The sequence below is a fragment of the Procambarus clarkii genome, chromosome 38, assembly GCF_040958095.1.
Source record: "Procambarus clarkii isolate CNS0578487 chromosome 38, FALCON_Pclarkii_2.0, whole genome shotgun sequence".
Taxonomy (NCBI): Eukaryota; Metazoa; Arthropoda; class Malacostraca; order Decapoda; family Cambaridae; genus Procambarus; species Procambarus clarkii.
Genome location: NC_091187.1, coordinates 42,093,853 through 42,117,764, shown reverse-complemented (window position 1 = coordinate 42,117,764; position 23,912 = coordinate 42,093,853). Strand labels below are relative to the sequence as shown.

The following is a 23,912-nucleotide window of genomic DNA, read 5'->3' as shown; positions in this document are numbered from 1 at the left end:
GGGGTTCTGTCCTATTATTCCACTGGTGTTTGCCCTTCCACGGTTCTCCTCGGTGGCGCCCCTGCTAGGTCCCCGTGGGTGTACATGTCCCTGGGGTACAGCTATAGAAGTTTGCTTAGTAGTTTTGGGTGCCGGTTAGCAGCGCTCTGCCTGGGACTACCTGAGCGCGAGTCCTCTTAAAGTAAACTCTCGGGACCCTGGGAATCCCCTAAGGGGCGCGTGGGTCCGATGGATGTGACCCTGGAGTCCCTCTCGCTGTGTGCGAGTTTGATGGTTGCTTGGTTCCCTTGTCTCAGGGTGACCCTCATTGTTTTGGCCTCTGCCACGCTGCCTGTTGGGTCGGTGATACTTTCGACCCTGAGTCCTGTGAGTGTTGCTGCTTGCTTGTGACTCAATTTACCCAATCCTCTGATGATTCTATTTGGGTACAGGCGGCGCGTGCATTGCAAGCTAGGTTTCGTCTGTTGCAACGGGCTCGGTTGGTTGCTCACCCTTATGCCTCGGGGCTGCCCCGCTTTGCTTTTCGAGACCCGGACTTGGGGTGAGGGTCGCTTTGATCCTGGTTCAGTCCGCACCTAGTCGTCCTTCCCTTTCTGCTCGTTCTGGTCCCCCTCTCCCCTGCTTTCGGCCCCGAAACGTCTGAAGGTTTTGGAGTCGGAGCAGGGGTTACTTGATCTCGAGACTCGGGCAGCTTCGTGGGTGCCCCTTCCGAGGGGGGGGGGCAACAGAGGCGTTCGAGTCTTGTCTCCCGGCCGAAGCTTCTGGGTCTGACCAGTGGGCCCCCTTTCTTCCGGCCTTTACGGCTGCTCCGTCCTTGTCTTGTGGGGTCGGGGCTTGGGGAGAGGACTCGGCCCGGATCCTGTGGTGAAGGACCTCGAGGCTGGGGAGGGGCTGACTTGGGGGCCTTGGGCCCCGCTGGACCCCGCCTGGGTTTTTCTTCCCTCTGAGCGGGGCTTATTGTTACAAGGTGTGGGGCTTTCTTTTCCCCCCTCTGTGTACGAGTTGAATTTGGTGTCGGCCCCTCCCTGGGTTCGGTTCCGTGTTTCCCCGGGTATGTCGGTTTCCGTCTTTCTGGAGGTTTTCGGCTTATCACATCCAACCTGGTGTGGTGCGAGTGGCCCTTGCAGCTTACCTCCTGCGTGACCCGGATTATGCCTCGGAAATGGATCTGTCCGAGTTCAGGTTTGGGACTTCGTTCCCTTTCTGGCTCTGTTACGAGGTTCTGGAGTCTTCCTGGCTAGCTGACTTCCCCCTTGTTTGTTCTGGATTCCTGGCATTCCTTATGTCGTTCCCGCACGCTGGAGTGCCAGGAAGCTTCCACGGTGCTTCAGGTTTTCCTGGGGGCGATCTTGAGTACCTGAAAGAGTGCTTCTTTGCCCCTGCCTTTCCGCGCGATGTGGGCGTTGTTCAGCTTCATGTGCAGGTTCCCGCCCTTTTGGCTGCGCTCATAGCGGAGGACTTGCGCGCCTGGGGCCTTTTGGCTTCGGCCCTTATAGTTCTTTTCCTCCTGGAGCTGTCCTCGGATTGGCTCGTGGAGGATGTGAGGACGCTTGGGTCTGTCCCGGGGTTCGGCGCTTTGTCCTCAGCAGCGCGTTCGTCCATTGCCTTGTTGAAGCTTTAAACGCCAATTTTGCGGGATACGGAAACCGCGCACATCATTTATATATGATTTCGTGTCTAGCGCTATAATTTAAACGCCCCGCCTGGGACAGGGGCAGCTATAGTACAGCCACGACCGATAGTTGCCCGATGCCACGTAGAAAAAAAATCCAGGCCAACATTCTTGGGTGTTACAGCGTCAGTATTGAGCAAGCCACCAAGGCTGGCGCACGCAGCACGAGCTCACAGCACCGCTGTTCAGCTTGTGACCACAGCATCGCCTACAAATACCATAATATAAATGATTCTGCTATTATTTAGCAGTGATAGTATTACTGAAGCCCCCTGACTGTGATAAAACTGACCAGGATTCTGATAATAGCAGGATTGTGGTGATATTTAGCACTGTGCTCCATGGAGGGAGGAGTAAGGCTGTGGGAGGGAGGGTTGTGGCGTCGTTTTCTGACTGTGTGTAGCCACCATTTATTGACTGCACTCACTTGCCAGCTTAGTGGTTCGCCATGGTGAACACAAATGTAGATACTTATATATAACGTGTGTACAGAGTGTAATAACAGCAATAGGAGTAGGTTGGAAGCTGCCATTTTGGTGAGGGAGGAGCGTCGTCTGCACGACTTGGCATGTTGTTTACTGATGGCCACTATGATCTTTCGGCACCATATCAACTTATTTGTTCAGGTATGGTGAATAAAACAGGTAGATATGATAGTATTACAGTATATACAGTATAGTATTACAGTATACAATATTTGTCCTCCACAAACAATATTGTTGGAGGACAAATATTAGTGCGTCTGGCCTTGAGGGCGGCCGCCGATCAGCTGACTGTGTGAGTAGCTACGTCTTTGTGCCTTTACTCACCATACAAGCTTAGATGTACAGTTATGGTGAACAAAACATGTAAATACGTATATATACGTCTGTGTATAGTGAATAAATACAGAAAGAGTATTGTGGGAGGTGAATGAGGGTGAGTGAGGTGGTCTTGAGGGAGGGAGTAGCAGTGAGTGGCTCGCTGGTGTTTGGCGATCACTCCTCGTTGCTTTTTGACTCACAAGACCAACTTAGTAGTTTGTTATGGTGTACAAAACATGCAAATACTTATATATAACCTGTGTATATAGTGTAACAACAGCAAACTATTTGTTTATTGTTTTATGAACATAATAATTGAATCACTAATATGCACACCATAATTTTGAGTACAGCGATGGTTCACACATTTTATAATATAAATATATCACAATTCACTGTATGGAATAATATTACTGCAAAAAAACTAAGAAAAAATCAGAGACATTGAAATAATTGGGTAATAATATATTTGTGGCAACTGCCGTCTGACAGCTCGGGTGGAGTAGACCTCGTCTGGCGAAGGCTCTGCCAACGCCCCTTTTTTGCCACACTTCCCTACCCTATTGCGGCTAAAATATGCCACCTACGATTTTTTTGTTATTTTTTCCGTGATCAGGGAACAAAAATGAACACTTCTATAAGACGAAAGAATTTTTTGGATTTTTTTTGTTGTTGCGCCTGTGGGTGTGAATTCCATTTGGCCCCCTAGCGGTTTGAGGGTTAAACCCCGAGCATGTTAAGGGTTAAAGAAACATGGAGCAGCCTACCTGGCAACCACAGAATGAACCTTTGTGACATGTGTTGTGTTTTTCAAAAAATTTCATTATTTTTTTTCATTTTATGTAACCCTTAAACTGGGCTTGGCAATACAGTATATACGCCATGAGTAACATGTCCCATGGTGCGCATGGTGTGTATAAATGCCATAGGGTGCCAGGTACGATTCAAATGGCCCGTGGCTACATGGGGTTCACATTAGCTTCCTCAGGGCTCTTGTAAACAGACGCCATGTTTAAAAAAAATCATGGGCAATATTCTCCGGTGTGAGAGCCACAGTGCTGTTGGAGCAACCAAGGCTGGTGCACGCAGCATGAGCTAACAGCATTGCTCTTCATCTTGTGACCACAGCATCGCCTAAAAATGTCAAAATAAATATGTAACTGCTATTATTTAGCGATGACAGTATTACAGATGACCCCTGACTGTGATAAAAATGACCAGGATTGTGATAATAGCAGGAATGTTGTGATAATTAGCACTGTGAGAGGAGTAATGCTGAGAGACGGAGGGAGATAGCATCGTTTTCTGTTTATGTGGCCACCTGTTATTGTCTGAATTCACCATACCAGCTCAGTGGTTGTCTATGGTGAACACAAATGTAGATACTTATATATAATGTGTGTATATAGTGTAATAACACTGCAAACAGTGTTGTTGGGAGATAAATTTTAGTGCGCCAGACCCACGCCTGACCTTGAATGAGTGAGGGAGGTAGCCGCCAGCTGACTGTGTAGCAACGTCTCTTAGTGCCTGAACTACCTATATCAGCTTAGTTGTACAGTTGTGTTGAACAAAACATGTGATACTTATATATATAAACGTCTGTATATAGTGAATAAAATAAAAAACAGGATGGTGGGAGGAGAAAGTGGGTGAGTGAGGTGTTGTTGAGGGAGTGGCAACGAGTAACTGGCTGGTGTGTGGCGGTCACTCCTCGTTGCTTTTTGACTCATAACACCAACTGAGTGGTTTGTTATGGTGAACAAAACATGCAGATACTTATATATAACCTATATCTAAAATGTAATAACAGTAAAACTGTTTGTTTTACTGTAATTGTTTTATGAACATAATAATTGAATCACTAATATGCACATCATAATTTTGAGTATAGCGATGATTCACCACTTTTATTATATAAATATATCACACTACACACTATTGAATAATATTACTGCAAAAAAAAAACGAAGGAAAAGTCAATCAGAAACATTGAAATAATTAGGTAATAATATCTTTGTGGCAACTCTTGCCTGACATCTCAGGTGACGCTGACCACCACTCACGACTGCTCTGTCAACGCCCACATTTTGCCAGACTTCCTCGGCCAATTGTGGCCAAAATATGTCACCTACGATTTATTTTTTATTTTTCCTGTGATCAGGGAACACAAATTAACATTTTTAGAAGACGAAACTATTTTTTAGATTTTTTTTTGTGTGTAAATCTCCTGAGGACCTCTTAGCAACTTGAACAAATTTGAAGAAAGAAAAATGTCATAAAGGTTTATTCAGTGAATGTAAGGTAGGCTGCTCTATTATTTAAAACATCGAATATCATATTGATGTTTTTCGGTGGTAAAGAGGATTATTTTGATTTCCATTATTGTCAAAAGGGACATTCGTTTTGTATGACGTCCGTTTCACATGACGATCACGGCGCTGGAACGGATTAAATTCGTTATTCGAGGTACCACTGTATCTCCATTTTTGTTCAGCATAACGAACCACTAAGTTGGTATGCCGAGTCAAAAGGCAGCAAGGACTGGCCGGCACATCAGGCAGCCTGCCACTGGCAGCCACTCCCTCCCTCACCTCACCTGACTCACTCACATCCTCCTCCCACCATACTGTTTTTGCTTAAATTCACTAAATACAGACATTATATATAAGTATCACATGATTTGTTCACCGTAGCAAACCACTAAGATGGTATATAGTAAGTGCAAAGAGGAATAGGTGGCCACTTAGATTCGGCAGACTACGCTACAGCCCTCCTACCCTCAACATTACTCCTCACACAGTACAGCGCAAATTATCACAACAATCTTGCTGTTATCAGAATCCTAGTCATTTATATCACAGTCAGGGATCTTCTGTAATACTATCATCTCTAAATAATACCAGTTACATATATTTTTAGCATTTTAATGCAATGCTGTGGTCACAAACTGAACAGCAATGCTGTGAGCTCATGCTGCATGCGCCAGCCTTGGTGGCTCACTCAGTACTGAAGCTCTCACACCCGGGAATGTTACCCACGATTTTTTTTAATTAAATGGCATCTGTTTACAAGAGCCCTGAGGAAGGTGATGTGAACCCTGTGTATCCACTGCCATTTAAATCTTGCGAAGTACTCCAAAACTGCACTTGCAGTGTTGCGCATTTTTGTGTCAGTTACTCAAAACTTTATATGCAGTTTTGCGCAGTTTAAGGGTTAAAAAGCACAAGGGATTCGTCAATCACAAACTTGTGAGCTGGTACATAGAAATCGCTGTACTCTCCAACAAGTTCATTCAATATGTGCCTCACCTTCCAAAGTCTATCATTTTCAGTTTAGTTTTTATTACTTGCAAAATGAAGACACATGAAGAGTATCGCAAATCTGTCTCGAGACATATATTTCCCGAAAAAATGGTGTTGGAACAGTCTGGTCTTTGCACCAATAATGGTCGAGTACGTGTTTGACACAATGCTTCATCAACATACACAGTGCCAAAAACACATACATTTCACCTAAAGTTGTATCTTTCCATCGTTGTAATCGTGAAAAATCGGATAACTCCTCACGAATGAGATCAGCTGCATATTTGTTCGTTTCCTGAACAATATGTTCCATTAGCGGCTTATCAAAATATGCAGTAAAGTAGTCCATTTCAAACATATCGTCACCTGTATCAGGGGAAAAGGTCTGTAATCCCAACATCTGAATTGTCAAAGGCATAATTTCTGGAACAAAATCTGTCCCATCACTCTACACATATACACCTGGTGTCTTTCGAGAGGCAACAGCGGGAGGAATCCATGGACCAGGAACTGAAGCCCGTATAGCAACAGTACGGGTGGGAAGGGACGATGAGGGAAAACTAGTTGATGTTGAGGGGTTTTGTTCGTCAGTGTCCCCATGTGGTGCCATACGGTGCCGCATGGTTGGACTAGATGCTGCTGACGCAACAAAATGTTGCTTGGCAACACCACTCACTCCACTGGCACTAGCGGCAGCAAAACTATTTTCTGATTCTAAATCTCTAAAACCAGAAAATGATTCACCTTTCTCCGAATTGTCGACCAAAACATACAAATCTGACAAAGTAACACATGAACTATGTGGATTGGCATGAAGTGGTGTCAATTGCGGGCGGGGAGGCATGGTTGAGGAGCTAGGCCTTGCCCTCATGGCACTAGCATGTTCACTCGGAGTAGTCAATATCAGGTTCATCACCATCCAGGAAAAAATTCTGATTACTTTCATCCTCAGTCAAGATCGCTATGTTCGCTTTGCTGAGCGGGGTCGGTTGGTGGAACGTGATGCACTCGCCATGGTCTCTGTCGGGCAACTGAGGCCTGCAGTCATTGGCGGCCTACGCTGGATTTTTTCCCCAGGTGGTGTCTGTTTACATTCGGGGTCGGCTTGACTATAGCTGCTCCTATCCCTCATGGGGCATTTCAAATTTTTCGCTAGACTCTCAATCATATATGTATGAATTGAGCAGTTTTGGGAAAGTTACTACCATCGTATATGTATGTATGTATTGCGTGGTTTAAGGGTTAATCCTATGTTCCCGGGGCATTTTCTGCGGCTCCACCTCTTTCAGCAGATTGGGATGGTCTAGCACATGACTGGTTTGGTCTACTCCTTTGCTCTTCGTGTCTGGTCTTTTTGGCGTGGGTGTATCACCACTGATTGAAATTACCTACTTAAAATTATCTGCTAGATTAAGGACCTGCCCGAAACGCTGTGCGTACTAGTGGCTTTACAAGAATGTAAATACTGTACTATCCAATGTATTCTCACTAACCCAATGTACCTTCTTGTATATATATAAATAAATAAATAAATAAAAATAAATAAGAAACATGGAGCAGCCTACCTGCCGAACACCGAACGAACCTTTTGCTATAAGACAAATGAAAAAGACATATTGAACAAATTTGAAGAAAGAAAAATGTCATAAAGGTTTATTCAGTGAATGTAAGGTAGGCTGCCCTATTATTTAAAACATCGAATATCATATTGATGTTTTTCGGTGGTAAAGAGGATTATTTTGATTTCCATTATTGTCAAAGGGACATTCGTTTTGTATGACGTCCGTTTCACATGATGATCACGGCGCTGGAACGGATTAAATTCGTTATTCGAGGTACCACTGTATCTCCATTTTTGTTCAGCATAACGAACCACTAAGTTGGTATGCCGAGTCAAAAGGCAGCAAGGACTGGCCGTCACATCAGGCAGCCACTCCCTCCCTCACCTTACCTGACTCACCCACATCCTCCTCCTACCATACTGTTTTTGCTTAAATTCACTAAATACAGACATTATATATAAGTATCACATGATTTGTTCACCGTAGCAAACCACTAAGATGGTATATAGTAAGTGCAAAGAGGAATAGGTGGCCACTTAGATTCGGCAGACTACGCTACAGCCCTCCTACCCTCAACATTACTCCTCACACAGTACAGCGCAAATTATCACAACAATCTTGCTGTTATCAGAATCCTAGTCATTTATATCACAGTCAGGGATCTTCTGTAATACTATCATCTCTAAATAATACCAGTTACATATATTTTTAGCATTTTAATGCAATGCTGTGGTCACAAGCTGAACAGCAATGCTGTGAGCTCATGCTGCATGCGCCAGCCTTGGTGGCTCACTCAGTACTGAAGCTCTCACACCCGGGAATGTTACCCACGATTTTTTTTAATTAAATGGCATCTGTTTACAAGAGCCCTGAGGAAGGTGATGTGAACCCTGTGTATCCACTGCCATTTAAATCTTGCGAAGTACTCCAAAACTGCACTTGCAGTGTTGCGCATTTTTGTGTCAGTTACTCAAAACTTTATATGCAGTTTTGCGCAGTTTAAGGGTTAAAAAGCACAAGGGATTCGTCAATCACAACTTGTGAGCTGGTACATAGAAATCACTGTACTCTCCAACAAGTTCATTCAGGATGTGCCTCACCTTCCAAAGTCTATCATTTTCAGTTTAGTTTTTATTACTTGCAAAATGAAGACACATGAGGAGTATCGCAAATCTGTCTCGAGACATATATTTCCCGAACAATGGTGTTGGAACAGTCTGGTCTTTGCACCAATAATGGTCGAGTACGTGTTTGACACAATGCTTCATCAACATACACAGTGCCAAAAACACATACATTTCACCTAAAGTTGTATCTTTCCATCGTTGTAATCATGAAAAATCGGATAACTCCTCACGAATGAGATCAGCTGCATATTTGTTCGTTTCCTGAACAATATGTTCCATTAGCGGCTTATCAAAATATGCAGTAAAGTAGTCCATTTCAAACATATCGTCACCTGTATCAGGGAAAAGGTCTGTAATCCCAACATCTGAATTGTCAAAGGCATAATTTCTGGAACAAAATCTGTCCCATCACTCTACACATATACACCTGGTGTCTTTCGAGAGACAACAGCGGGAGGAATCCATGGACCAGGAACTGAAGCCCGTATAGCAACAGTACGGGTGGGAAGGGACGATGAGGGAAAACTAGTTTATGTTGAGGGGTTTTGTTCGTCAGTGTCCCCATGTGGTGCCATGCGGTACCGCATGGTTGGACTACATGCTGCTGATGCAACAAAATGTTGCTTGGCAGCACCACACACTCCACTGGCACCAGCGGCAGCAAAACTATTTTCTGATTCTAAATCACTAAAACCAGAAAATGATTCACCTTTCTCCGAACTGTCGACCAAAACATACAAATCTGACAAAGTAACACATGAACTATGTGGATTGGCATGAAGTGGTGTCAATTGTGGGCGGGGAGGCATGGGTGAGGAGCTAGGCCTTGCCCTCATGGCACTAGCATGTTCACTCGGAGTAGTCAATATCAGGTTCATCACCATCCAGGAAAAAATTCTGATTACTTTCATCCTCAGTCAAAGGTCGCTATGTACGCTTTGCTGAGCGGGGGTCGGTTGGTGGAACGTGATGCACTCGCCATGGTCTCTGTCGGGCAACTGAGGCCTGCAGTCATTGGCGGCCTACGCTGGATTTCTTCCCCAGGTGGTGTCTGTTTACATTCCGGGTCGGCTTGACTATAGCTGCTCCTATCCCTCACGGGGCATTTCTAATTTTTCGCTAGACCCTCAATCATATATGTATGAATTGAGCAGTTTTGGGAAAGTTACTACCATCGTATATGTATGTATGTATTGCGTGGTTTAAGGGTTAATCCTATGTTCCCAGGGCATTTTCCGCGACTCCGCCTCTTTCAGCAGATTGGGATGGTCTGGCACATGGCTGGTTTGGTCTACTCCTTTGCTCTTCGTGTCTGGTCTTTTTGGCGTGGGTGTATCACCACTGATTGAAATTACCTACTTAAAATTATCTGCTAGATTAAGGACCTGCCCGAAACGCTGTGCGTACTAGTGGCTTTACAAGAATGTAAATACTGAATGTATGGTGATCAGGTGGGTTCATTGAAGGTGTCTCACCTGCGAGCTTCGTCTCGGCGACAATATGAAGTTTCTTGATGTTCTTTTCGCCATTTCCTCTCTCTTTGTAGGCTGTCTTCTATTTCTGTTCGGGTTGTTTTGTTCTTTCTTTCTTGGCTTTTTCATGACCATCATTTGATGCTTATTACTGTCGCCTCTTATCTTGCAGCGCTGGCGGAGCTGCTCCAGCTTGTGTTTAGGGTGGATGTAATTTCCGCCCCATTCTGCAAGCTTTCTCATGTATAGTTTCACCTCTGGCCAACTCATGCACTGCCGGAACCGTCTTGGTCCTTGCACTGGGTGCTCTCTTTTGCCCTCTTTTTCCTCGGTTTGTGGTGGCCCCTTCAGTTCAAGATTGTTTTCCAAGGTTCTGTTTCTGTTGGCATTGGCCTCTGGGGGTCGGGTTGGTGAGCTTCATGCTCTCCTGCACAGGGGTTTTTGCTCTTTCAGTCTTGGTGGTCGGTTTGTTCAGTTGCAGCCGTCTATTTCTTTTCTGGTGGAGATTGAGACGGCGGCTTTCTGGAGGGGGTCCTTGGAACATTGATGCTTGGTTGATCAGGCTGGGAGTACATCATGTGTTGGGTCTGGTTGCGGCTCTCCCCCATTATCTGCACACCTCGGCCTCAGTGGCCGGTTAGCAGTGTGAATTGAGAGTAGTGCAAATACTGAGGTTCCTCTGTACAAAGAAATTACGAAAATATTATGTAATTTTTATCAAGAAATATTGTGCAGTACTGTAATATTATTTTTTGTTGTAAATACATCTAGATTTACCAAATATTTTATCCACAGGATAACAAACCAGAGGCATGTTCAGTGTGTTTTAACGATTATGATGGCAATCAGCTACGGCCTCACACACTGCCGTGCGGCCACACATTCTGCTCCCAGTGTATTGACAATGCTATCAAGAATGGTCAGCTGACCTGCCCCAGCTGCCGTGCCGAGCACGCTGCCACAGCTGCCAGTCAGTTCCCAATTAGCTATGCTGTGGAGGCTTTAGTTAGGAAACTCAAAAATATCCAGCTAACAACTGAGGAAGCAGTGCCAGCAAAACCTTATGAAGGTCCTGCAAGAGGCATCAGTAAGACATTACGTTCCCTGGTGCAGGATCAGAAGAGCATCATCAGCAGCCTCATTACTAGCTGTGAAGAAGTACTGTCCCAGCTGGGGGAGTACCGGGGGCAGCTGGGGGATTGGAAGACTCACCACCTGCAGCTCCAGGACAGACTCTATGCTCTGGTAGAGCAGAACAAGTCAGCAATGAAGCTCTTGGAACTGGAGGATACCAGTGTGGTGGATATGACAACACAAGGAGAGGAAGGGAAGACTCAGCTGCAGGCCATGTTGGGAAGCCTCGACACAGTCAACACTCCACAGGAGGTTGACACAACCATAGACACAGCTGATGGGTGCAAGATGAAAGTAGAAGATTGGCTCCAGAAGTGCCAGGAACTCTTCCCAAATGTCAAGACTGTCCACACCTCAGTGAAGGTACGTTGCTGAAGGTCACATTGTTCTCACCCAACTGAGTGTAGTATTGCCTCTATATAAACACTTTTGACATGGACACACATCAAGATGAGAGTTGACTTTATATATAGGAAACATTTTTATTAATAAAGTCAACTGTCATCTTGGTGTTTCTCTACACTGTGGTCAGTGTAGAGAAACACCATTACTTATATTGTGAAATTATTTTACTCAGTGCCTGATGCTTCATTATAGACCTGTTACTTTACTCAGAGCCTGATGCTTCATTATAGTCCAGATTATTTACTCAGTGCCTGATGCTTCATTATAGTCCAGTCATTTTACTCAGAGCCTGATGCTTCATTATAGTCCTGTTACTTTACTCAGAGCCTGATGCTTCATTTTAGTCCAGGTACTTTACTCAGAGCCTGATGCTTCATTATAGTCCAGTTACTTTACTCACAGCCTGATGCTTCATTATAGTCCAGGTTCCAGCATTAATGTTTTTGTTGGTAATGACAGGTGCAGGAGATCATCAGGGAGGCCCTGGAGATGATGACCACAGAGACAGGTGCCACAGCTGACCCCGTACACCTGGGAGACTCAGCCTCCAGCATCATGAATAAAGTTCAGAAAATCACTGGAGAGATCCCCCAGAAGCAATTAACAGTAAGTTTTTTTATTTTCTCTCGTAGGTCATATCACAAGATATTGATTTTCATTTTGAGGAAAGGAAGCCTGTTCTTAGGTTTATTGGGGTTCCCCAAGGTCAACTACTGACTTTCTTTAACTTACAATTTACAATAGTGTCCTACCTCTGGGATAAATATTTACTGGTAGGTGAACAGGCCCAACAGGTGAAAAGAAACATGTGAACCATTTCAGTCCTGCATAATGATTGAACCTGTGATCCTCTATTGAACCCGGGATCCTGGCCCCCTCACAGAGGCGCAAAGAGTGGGTGACACTCCACCAACCAACCGGGAAAGCATTCAGGAAGATAGTGAACCAAAAGAGACCACTGCTGGGTTCTAAGAGACTGAAGCCTTAAAATTGCCAACCAACTCCCAGACAATTCCAGCACCAACCTCCCTGCCAGTAGAGGTGGGCTGGAGCTACAGGTCAAGCACCAACCCCCCTCCCAGTGGAGGGACGTCTGGAGATACAGCTCCAGCACCAACCCCCTGCCAGTAGAGTGGGGCTGGAGCTACAGGTCCAGCACCAACCCCCTGTCAGTAGAGGGGGGCTGTAGCTACAGGTGCAGCTCCAATCCCCTGCCAGTAGAGAGGGGCTGGAGCTACAGGTCCAGAATCAACCCCCCCTGCCAGTAGAGGTGGGCTGGAGCTACAGGTCCAGCACGAACCCCCTGCCAGTAGAGGGGGGCTGGACGTACAGGTCCAGCACCAACTTCCTGCCAGTAGAGGGGGGGGGGCTGGAGCTACAGGTCCAGCACCATCCCCCCTGCCAGTAGAAGGGGGCTGGAGCTACAGGTCCAGCACCAACCCCCTGCCAGTAGAGGGGGGGGGGGGGGGCTGGAGCTACAGGTCCAGCACCAACCCCCTGCCAGTAGAGGGGGGCTGGAGCTACAGGTCCAGCACCAACCCGCTTCCAGTAGAGGGGGGGGGGCAGGAGCTACAGGCCCAGGACCAATCCCCTGCCAGTAGAGGGGGAGGGGGCTGTGGCAACAGGTCCATTACCAACCCCCTGCCCGTAGAGGGGGGGTAGGAGCTACAGATCCAGCACCTTCCCCTCTGCCAGTTGTTGGAAATTTCCAACACTAATACACTACTATTGTATTATAATAAATCATTATTATTATATACTAACTACAGTTGTCACTAAAATTACTAACAGTAATGTTAACATAAACTAACCATTATATCTGCGTATTAATGCTAGAATTCTTACGAAATAAAGCACCAACATTGCGTCAGGTTATATCTAGTTAAACACATTTATTACCAATGTGCTAGAAAATTGAATGTGGTTCTCTAAAATCATCTGTATTCCGTGTGATAATTATTTACGGATAACATAACTCCCAAATAATTCTAAATCGAGAGTTTTTAGTTACAATTGTTATCAAGTAATAGTTTTTCTGTCACGCGTGAATGCCATGGAGAAAACTAAAATCTTCTCCATTTCTCGTTTATCACCATAAGACGAGAAAACAATAATATTTAAATCCCTAGAATCACAACCCAGTCCTTTTTAAAGTATTTCAACCACAATTGCGCGAAATAGTATTATTCGTGATAAATAATTTCGGTGGTGAATGCGGGACGTGGGTTGAGGAGGGAGGAGACGCCATTGTTGAGGCTGGTGTTGCGGAGTGAGCAGCCAGCGTGCGTACTTGGACAGAGGAAAGTCGTGGCGTCAGAGTCTGAGACACGTGGCGTTGGGATTATCAGCAAGAATTACACTGATACCCAACTTATAACAAATAATTATTCTTCCACGTACTCCATAGTGCTCGGTCAAACAATAACGCATCGAGAATCAAGCCAAACTCTCAATCACGTGTAGAACATCATGGAAGTTTGAGACTGAGACGCGATATCGGCAGACTTCAGCATATACTGCGCTCATGCTAAGTATATTTTCTTTCTTGATGCATCATTAGAGATTGTATATTTCGTGGGTAGTCTGTCGTTACATAGCGGGACGACAACAAATCCAATATTAGTACCGCATTAATTTTCATTTTCTATTTTCATAAATTTTGAGATTTAAGTAGCCTAGTTCAATGCTACGTAATATCCTTTAAATTACAGCTCGTATGTGAGGAGTCAACGAGTCGTTAACAACATTCGTGTTATTCACCTCTAATGGCTTCTATGTGGAGATCCTGAGATCACGAGGACGAAGCAGGAACGATGTCATAGAAATCGTCTTAAAGCTAAGACTTTTTGTACACATTTAATTATTCCAATTTATTATACATATCCATAATATTATCATATCGAGTACTTACTATATGAATTTGGAGATTGGTGTGTTTACTTAGATGATTGCTCTTTAATTCTAACAATCATTAATATTCTCTATTTGGATTTACCTATTGATTCTATAATATTTTGGTCATAATATTCTTTACTCAACAATGAACTGATGACGAACCACACTAGTTCCTAGACGTATATGAAGTTCTAGCAATACCCCCCCAATGTAGGTGTTTGAGGCTCTGACTTTAGTTAATTAACCATACAGTCCATTATTTATTTAAGTGATTATTCTTTCTAATATTTATCCAAAGAAACTGGTTCTTCCTTGTGTTTCTAATGATCACTTTTATTAGTTTCCCTCTTTTCTCAAAAGTGGGTGGTCCTTCGATATTAAATTAAATAATTAAATAATTAAATAATTGAGTCAAGCCACAGATATCCCACATTATGGTCCTTCGAACCGGATAGATATATGTATACTAATTAGTAATAACTAATCACCGTGTGAAGTAGTTTAGACTAACCACATTTATTAATTGTGTCTACAGGCAGTGTAACACATAGGTTAGCCTAATTCACACCAATTTATTTGCTACTTATACCTCATAAGGTAGCATACTATAAGGTGGCACTTGTGGGACACAGTCAATTACCCACAACACTTAGGCCTATTCCTCATACTGAGGTAAGAATCTTCAGGTCACCAGGAGCACAGCTCATAACTTCTATAATAATTCCTCACTAACACCAATTATGTGTTAACCATTGGGCTATACAAATAATTCAATATACGGCTGTCAGCAGACTGTCCATTATAGCCTAAATTCAATCCATAACTACTGATTCACTCAAGTCAGTGGATTCATTAACATTTTAGGATCCAGTATACTAATACAAATTGCTGATCCCATACTAATTAAACATTACTAACCCTGATAACATTTTATTCCACAATTAGGATATACATTCAGGAGTTAAATATTATTTACGGCAGTAGAATACTTGCCAAACACAATTAATTCTCTTGTGTTCATTTAATTTCTTATACACATAATTTCTACCAGTGTATATATTATATAAAATTATAAAATCCAAAAAAAAAAAAAAAATACAGCACAACTAAATATTCACATTACTGCACCACAATATAATCTTTGCCAACCTTTATTAGGTGGGAATTTAGGCTGTGATTGTGCTGAATTTGGCACAAACACAGACTAAATAAATTTGTAGTTTCTTAGGTAGAAATTCTCACGACTAGGCTTGAGCTAGTTAGTAGTACATATATTATTCATTCTAGTGCTGACCCGAATGGGTGGGATTAACCATTTATTGTGTAATTATATTTATTGCATATTTCTATGTACATCTTTGAGTGTTACTGTAAGTTCACTACCCATCCAAGGCTGATTTTGAAGAGCTAAGCTAAGGAACACCTGTAGTGAGACCAAGGTACCACTCAAAGCTTAGTTGCTTATTGGTAGGTAGCTAACCTCTAAATGAGGTAAATTACAATCAGCCTCAAGAAAATATCAGGCTGTCAATATTTATACCTGCTCTACATAAAGAAGCAAGTACCATAGCTGTCCAAGTAGCTATATAAGCCCTATAAAGCTCAAATTTACAGCCAGAATGGCTACTCCAGAAAAAACTGGAAGACTCTTGAGAGGTCTTCAAGTTCACCTGTCAAGACTACTTGTCAAATATGACAACTGTATAGGAACTAACTCAGTTGACGTCTTCAGGCTAGTAAGTTCCACAAGGGTGGCTAACCTAAAATACGACCATGTAAAGGTTATAATCGAGTCTTATAGGAACATACTCCATGTCAGTAATACTGACCCAGACGAATTACGTCTGATAGAATCTGATCTTGCCGACTATGAATATATTATTCAAGACAAGTTAGACCAATATAAAAAAAAGTACTTGCGACACAAGATGTTCCTGAGTGGATAGAAAATTTTTTTAGTAGACCTACACCCGAGCAAGCACCCAGCTCAGATGAAATACATGAGCTACCTCAAGATGAGGAGAATCCTCTAATCAATACTGATCACTACACAGGATCAACAACTGAAGTTCAACCTTCATTTTCTAACATCTCATCCAATACAACTTCACGTAATAATTTATTTACAGAGTCTGATCAATTTTCAGACAGCTCTTCTCAATGTTCCCTGGATTCTATAAATTCAATGCATGAGGCTACTGAAGTAACTAGCTCCTCACAGGAACCCAGAGAAACAAGTGAAGCTGCAGATGAAACTCTTAGTGAAGCTGCAATAATCAGTGAATCTGAACCAGAAAATGATAAAGCTAATGCTGCAGCAGCAGCCGAAGCTGTAATTAAAGCTGAGGCTAAGCAAGAAGCCTTAAGCAACACAAGTAATGGTCACAATTACTCACACCAGCCTTCTAGAGTAAGTGCTAACAATGAGAAGACTGTTATAAACCTTGTACACCAATTACTAGATTTGTCTCCATCAGAACAATCAGTTGACTCTTTACAAGCCTTTAGTTTTCAGCTTGAGTCACTGTTAAATTCCTTCAGTAAAGAGGTGGATTACCCAACTGTTGCTGAGTGGATGACTAAAATTATCATCCAAAGAAAATTGTCTGGTGACACACTCAATAAATTATATGTATACCAGAATGGTAAAGCCCTGTTAATGCAGGATATATTTACAGGTTTGCGCAATATAAGCAATCATTCAGCAAACCAGGCACTTAATGCCTCTTCTGAATGCACCGAAACTGTACCCACATCAGTTTCCTTACCTGGAACTCTTAAAGTGACACTGTCACTAGGTAATAAGGGTACTAATAATCGATGTAATAACAATAAGTCAAACACTGATTCATCAGTAAGGCCCAAGAGCCCCACAGGTGCTCCTAAGAGACCTAATAGTCCAAAGAGCACTCCCAATAGCCCCACAGGTGCTCCTAAGAGACCTAATAGTCCAAAGAGCACTCCCAATAGCCCCACAGGTGCTCCTAAGAGACCTAATAGTCCAAAGAGCACTCCCAATAGCCCCACAGGTGCTCCTAAGAGACCTAATAGTCCAAAGAGCACTCCCAAGAGCCCAGTAATTGCTCCCCAGAGTACACCAAGTACTCACAAGAGAATAAATAACAAGCAAATGCAAGCAGCGAAACCATCTCAACCTGCAGTTACTGTTTTATCTAAACCGGTAACTCCTAAACGAGCTGTAGGATGGGGAATATGCTTTTTTGCAATCAAAAACATTCTCTGTACAAATGTACCAATTACCCTAATAGAGAGACAAGAGTCAGACGACTCAAACAGTTACACAAATGTACTAGGTGTCTCAAATCACATAATGTTAATAGCTGTGACACCCCACTGAACACCTGCAATAGGTGTAGAAGGGGCAAGCATCATGCTGCACTGTGCAAATTAGTTAGGACAAATTATGCCAATCCTAGAATAGAAGATAGAGAATCTACACCAGTACAGTGCTGCAAGGTGCGAGATGTGTACAGCGTAATTTCACAAGCATCTCAAGTGGATGCTGCTTTGCCTACTGCCCAACTTCAAGTAAAGAACAAAGGAACCAAAATCACCACTCGTGGACTATTTGATCAAGGTTCCCAAAGAACTTTCATTACTCAGAAAGCGGCAGAGGCACTCAATTTACAACCAATCAGACAGGTAAAATTAAACTTGTCAGGGTTCATGATAAATCGAGGAACCCATGAATACTCAGTAGTTCAACCGCTTGTACGACTAGATAGTCATACCAAGGCTGTCCAAGCCATTGTTGTAGATCAAATACCTTTTGACCTAAATATTAAGGGTCTGGGGTACACAGCCCACTTCCTGCAGGAACGTGAAATTAATTTGGCTGACAACAAGTTAACTTCTGACCGCCTTAACAATGTAGATGTACTAATAGGAGCAGACTACTATTACCAGTTCATAACTGGACATGTTAAACGATTGGGCATGAATATGCTCCAATCTGCAGGTGGCTACTTACTTACTGGTAAAGTTCTGAATGTGAACAAGCCTAATCCTGCCAACAATAATAAATTAGTCAGCAGTAAATCAATTCTCCAGCAGCCAGCTAAAATGAGAAACACAGCTGAGTAATAAACCCAGATTGAATGTAGTACAATTAGTATTCGCCGAGATGTTTCATAGCTCTCAGTGGAAAACCAGTGGTCCGTACCTAAACAAGTACAAGTCACAGTGACCAAGCCATTGAATCCACTGCAGACCTAGAATTATTCTCGACAAGTAATAATTGACCACACTCAGTCTCCCTAGGTAATCTAGCACTTCCTAGGTAATTAGTAATATTAGGCTAGAGAATCTAGCACTCACTAGATTATTAATAATATTAGTAATTAATAATATTAGGCTAGAGAATCTAACACTCAATGCTTCTAGCATTTCCTGAATTTAGCAAGACTATGACGTCATCAACCAACTTCTATAATTATAAATTCACTGGGACCAAGGTCCAAAATACTTGCGCTTGAGGTTTGCCAAGAACACCTTATTAATACAATGTTTTCTGCACTAAGAGTTAGTGAAAATACTTGCATCAATTTTTGTTTGAGCTGTTTTTCTTTCGTTTCTGCTTAATTATTGTAGGAGCGCAGCACGAACAAACTTGCAAACTTACCAATACGTAAGTGAGTCTACAGAGAACTAATAACCCATGAAACGTTTAGGTAGGGAAAATGTTATATATTATCTTTGAATAGGATTAATCGTAGCAGTAATTAAATTTCCAGCAATCTTAGGTTTCCCTTTGTTTAATGAATTATCATTAAACATCAGCATTGTTAATTAACATGCTTAATGAGCTCAATATAGCTCACCTTTGAATTAACGTAATAATTGAGTGCTTTATTGTTCCCCATGCGAGTACGAGCTCAATTTTGCTCGCCATGATAATTGAACGCTACAATACTCCACCTCGTTAATTCGAGTTCAATATAACTCACCCTGTTAACATGCTTAATGAGCTCAATATAGCTCCCCATGTTAACGAGCTCAATATAGCTCACTCTGTTCACTGTTAATGAGCTCAATATAGCTCACTTTGTTAACGAGCTCAATATAGCTCACTTTGTTAATGAGCTCAATATAGCTCAACCTGTTCACGAGCTCAATACAGCTCCCAATGTTAATTTGAGTACATTATTGCTCACAATTTAGCTAGAGTAACTCCACTAAGAATTAGTGAGTTATCACAATTAGCTTAGTCCTCTTCTTAGGTAGGTTAGAAATTTAAACCATTTATTTAGGTAGGCTTAGGGACTTTAGTTAGTGTCAACTGAGTACTAGCCTAGTCTGTACTCACAACTAATTACAGTTGACTATACTTATAGAGACTGATTTAATACTCAATTTTCATCTAAAGGTTGAGGATGTATTAATGAGTTTACAGTGTCAAGCCTATGAGCTGCAATTCAATTAGTTCATGAGTCAGAATGACTAGGCTACTAATCTCACTGTCGATTCAGAATTTTCCTTGATTTTAATGAATAAACCTTTTCAGTTCTCTAATATTACATTATTTTAGCTAGTTAGCAAATTAGTTATACCATCAGTCAGAATGACTACTGCACGGCAGTACATATTAAATCAAATTTCCTCATTTGATTTTGGGGTGATCATGATGTTGCGTGATGTTATTGTCTAGTAACTCAATAGTTACAAGTCACAGCGACCCTAGACAGTGACCTTACTGTAGTGTCATAGTCTCTTTGATCTTGAATGAACCAATAATACTTTACTGTATAATAATGTAGAATACAACTTATACAATAATGTTATCAGTTCTTAGGAGCTTTTTCTGAGTTTGCCTATAATTCAGCAACTATGTAACACACCATTACATGTCACTGCGACCCTAGTTGTTGAGTTTATTGTAAGCTTTAGAGGGTTCATGATTGCAGATAACTTAATCATTAAATATTTCAATGTTTAATCCTTAATTTGTTGTATAAGCTATTAACAATAAAATTATTTCGTCTAGAGTATCTAAGAGTTTGCAAAACTTTAAGACTTAGTAACATAAACATTACATGTCATAGCGACACCAGTCACAGAGTTTATTGTAGGCTTTATTAGTCATTAACTTTAGATGATCCACAATAACATGTTCCATTCAACATGAATTTCTCTACAAGATTCAAATTTCTTGTATGTCCTTGACAATTACGGAACATCCGTTATGTGTGTACTAACATACTAACATTAATACTAACTTCGGGATAGGTGTGTCAGTACTCAACATTGCACTGCGACCCGAGAAATCACCCCCTGGAGTTATGTTGGAAATTTCCAACACTAATACACTACTATTGTATTATAATAAATCATTATTATTATATACTAACTACAGTAGTCACTAAATTTACTAACAGTAATGTTCACATAAACTAACCATTATATCTGCGTATTAATGCTAGAATTCTTACGAAATAAAGCACCAACATTGCGTCAGATTATATCTAGTTAAACACATTTATTACCAATGTGCTAGAGAATTGAATGTGGTTCTCTAAAATCATCTGTATTCCGTGTGATAATTATTTACGGATAACATAACTCCCAAATAATTCTAAATCGAGAGTTTTTAGTTACAATTGTTATCAAGTAATAGTTTTTCTGTCACGCGTGAATGCCATGGAGAAAACTAAAATCTTCTCCATTTCTCGTTTATCACCATAAGACGAGAAAACAATAATATTTAAATCCCTAGAATCAAAACCCAGTCCTTTTTAAAGTATTTCAACCACAATTGCGCGAAATAGTATTATTCGTGATAAATAATTTCGGTGGTGAATGCGGGACGCAGGTTGAGGAGGGAGGAGACGCCATTGTTGAGGCTGGTGTTGCGGAGTGAGCAGCCAGCGTGCGTACTTGGACAGAGGAAAGTCGTGGCGTCAGAGTCTGAGACACGTGGCGTTGGGATTATCAGCAAGAATTACACTGATACCCAACTTATAACGAATAATTATTCTTCCACGTACTCCATAGTGCTCGGTCAAACAATAACGCGTCGAGAATCAAGCCAAACTCTCAATCACGTCTACAACATCATGGAAGTTTGAGACTGAGACGCGATATCGGCAGACTTCAGCATATACTGCGCTCATGCTAAGTATATTTTCTTTCTTGATGCATCATTAGAGATTGTATATTTCGTGGGTAGTCTGTCGTTACATAGCGGGACGACAACAAATCCAATATTAGTACCGCATTAATTTTCATTTTCTATTTTCATAAATTTTGAGATTTAAGTAGCCTAGTTCAATGCTACGTAATATCCTTTAAATTACAGCTCGTATGTGAGGAGTCAACGAGTCGTTAACAACATTCGTGTTATTCACCTCTAATGGCTTCTATGTGGAGATCCTGAGATCACGAGGACGAAGCACGAACGATGTCATAGAAATCGTCTTAAAGCTAAGACTTTTTGTACACATTTAATTATTCCAATTTATTATACATATCCATAATATTATCATATCGAGTACTTACTATATGAATTTGGAGATTGGTGTGTTTACTTAGATGATTGCTCTTTAATTCTAACAATCATTAATATTCTCTATTTGGATTTACCTATTGATTCTATAATATTTTGGTCATAATATTCTTTACTCAACAATGAACTGATGACGAACCACACTAGTTCCTAGACGTATATGAAGTTCTAGCAATACCCCCCCCCAATGTAGGTGTTTGAGGCTCTGACTTTAGTTAATTAACCATACAGTCCATTATTTATTTAAGTGATTATTCTTTCTAATATTTATCCATAGACACTGGTTCTTCCTTGTGTTTCTAATGATCACTTTTTATTAGTTTCCCTCTTTTCTCAGAAGTGGGTGGTCCTTCGTTATTAAATTAAATAATTAAATAATTGAGTCAAGCCCCAGATATCCCACATCAGTAGAGGGTGGGCTGTAGCTACAGGTCCAGCACCAACCCCCTGCCAGTAGAATGGCGCTGGAAATACAGGTCCAGCACCAACCCACTGCCAGTAAAAGGGGGCTGAGGCAACAGGTCCAGCACCATCCCCCCCCCCCCTGCCAGTAGAGGTGGGTTGGAGCTACAGGTCCAGCACAAACTTCTTGCCAGTAGAAGGGGGCTGGAGCTCCAGGTCCAGCACCATCCCCCTGCCAGTAGAGGGGGCTGTAGCTACATTTCCAGCACCAATCCCCTGCCAGTAGAGAGGGCTGGAGATACAGGTCCAGCACCAACTCCCTGCCAGTAGATGGGGGCTGGGGCAACAGGTCCAGCACCAATTCTCCTGCCAGTAGAGTGGGGCTGCAGCTACAGATCCAGTACCAACCCCCTGTCAGTAGAGGTGGGCTGGAGCTACAGGTCCAGCATCAACCCCCTCCCAGTGGAGGGACGTCTGGAGATACAGGTCCAGCACCAACCCCCTGCCAGTAAAGGGGTGCTGGGGTTACAGGTCCAGCACCAACCCCCTGTCAGTAGAGGGGGGTTGTAGCTACACGTCCAGCACCAATCCCCTGCCAGTAGAGGGGGCTGGAGCTACAGGTCCAGAATCAACCCCCCTTGCCAGTAGAGGTGGGCTGGACATACAGGTCTAGCACTAACTTCCTGCCAGTAGATGGGGGGCTGGAGCTACAGGTCCAGCACCTACATTCTGCCAATAGAAAGGGGTTGGGGCTACAGATCCAGCACCATCCCCTCTGCCAGTAGAGGGGGGGCTGTAGCTACAGGTCCAGCACCAACCCCCTGCCAGTAGAATGGGGCTGGGGATACAGGTCCAGCACCAACCCCCTGCCAGTAAAAGGGGGCTGGAGCTACAGGTCCAGCACCAACCCCCTGCCAGTAGAGGTGGGCTGGAGCTACAGGTCCAGCACCAACCCCCTGCCAGTAGAGGGGGCTGGACCTACAGGTCCAGCACTAACCCCCTGCCAGTAGAGGGGAGCTAGAGCTACTGGTCCAGCACCAACCCACTGCCAGTAGAGGGGAGCTAGAGCTACAGGTCCAGCACCAACTCCCTGCCAGTAGGGAGGGGGGGGCCGGAGATACAGGTCCAGCGTTAACCCCCTGCCAGTAGAGGTGGGCTGGATCTACAGGTCCAGCACCAACCCACTGCCAGTAGAGGTGGGCTGGATCTACAGGTCCAGCACCAACCCCCCTGTCAGTAGAGGTGGGCTGGAGCTACAGGTCCAGCACCAACCCCCTGCCAGTAGAGGGGGGCTGGAGCTACTGGTCCAGCAGCAACCCCGTGCCAGTAAGGAGGGGGGGTGGCTGGAGCTACAGGTCCAGCACCAACCCCTCTGTCAGTAGCGGTGGGCTGGAGCTAAAGGTTCAGAACCAACTCCCGGCCAGTAAGGAGGGGGGGGTAGAGCTACAGGTCCAGCACCAACCCCCTGCCAGTAGAGGGGTGCTGGACTACAGGTCCAGCAACAACCCCCTGCCAGTAGAGGGGGGCTGGAGCTACAGGTCCAGCACCAACCCCGTGCCAGTAAGGGGGGGGGGGTAGAGGTACAGGTCCAGAACCAACCCCCTGCCAGTAGA

At 43.2% G+C, this 23,912-nt stretch overlaps 1 protein-coding gene across 1 annotated transcript in view; it reads left to right on the top strand.

Moving 5' to 3' along the window:
* The window catches only part of LOC138372436 (uncharacterized), an 86,330-nt gene that overhangs the window by 35,800 nt on the left and 26,618 nt on the right, over positions 1-23,912 (top strand). The window contains exons 3-4 of the mRNA XM_069337921.1: positions 10,737-11,438; positions 11,940-12,086. Coding sequence (XP_069194022.1) covers positions 10,737-11,438; positions 11,940-12,086 — 849 coding nt within the window. The remainder of the gene's footprint in view (positions 1-10,736; positions 11,439-11,939; positions 12,087-23,912) is intronic.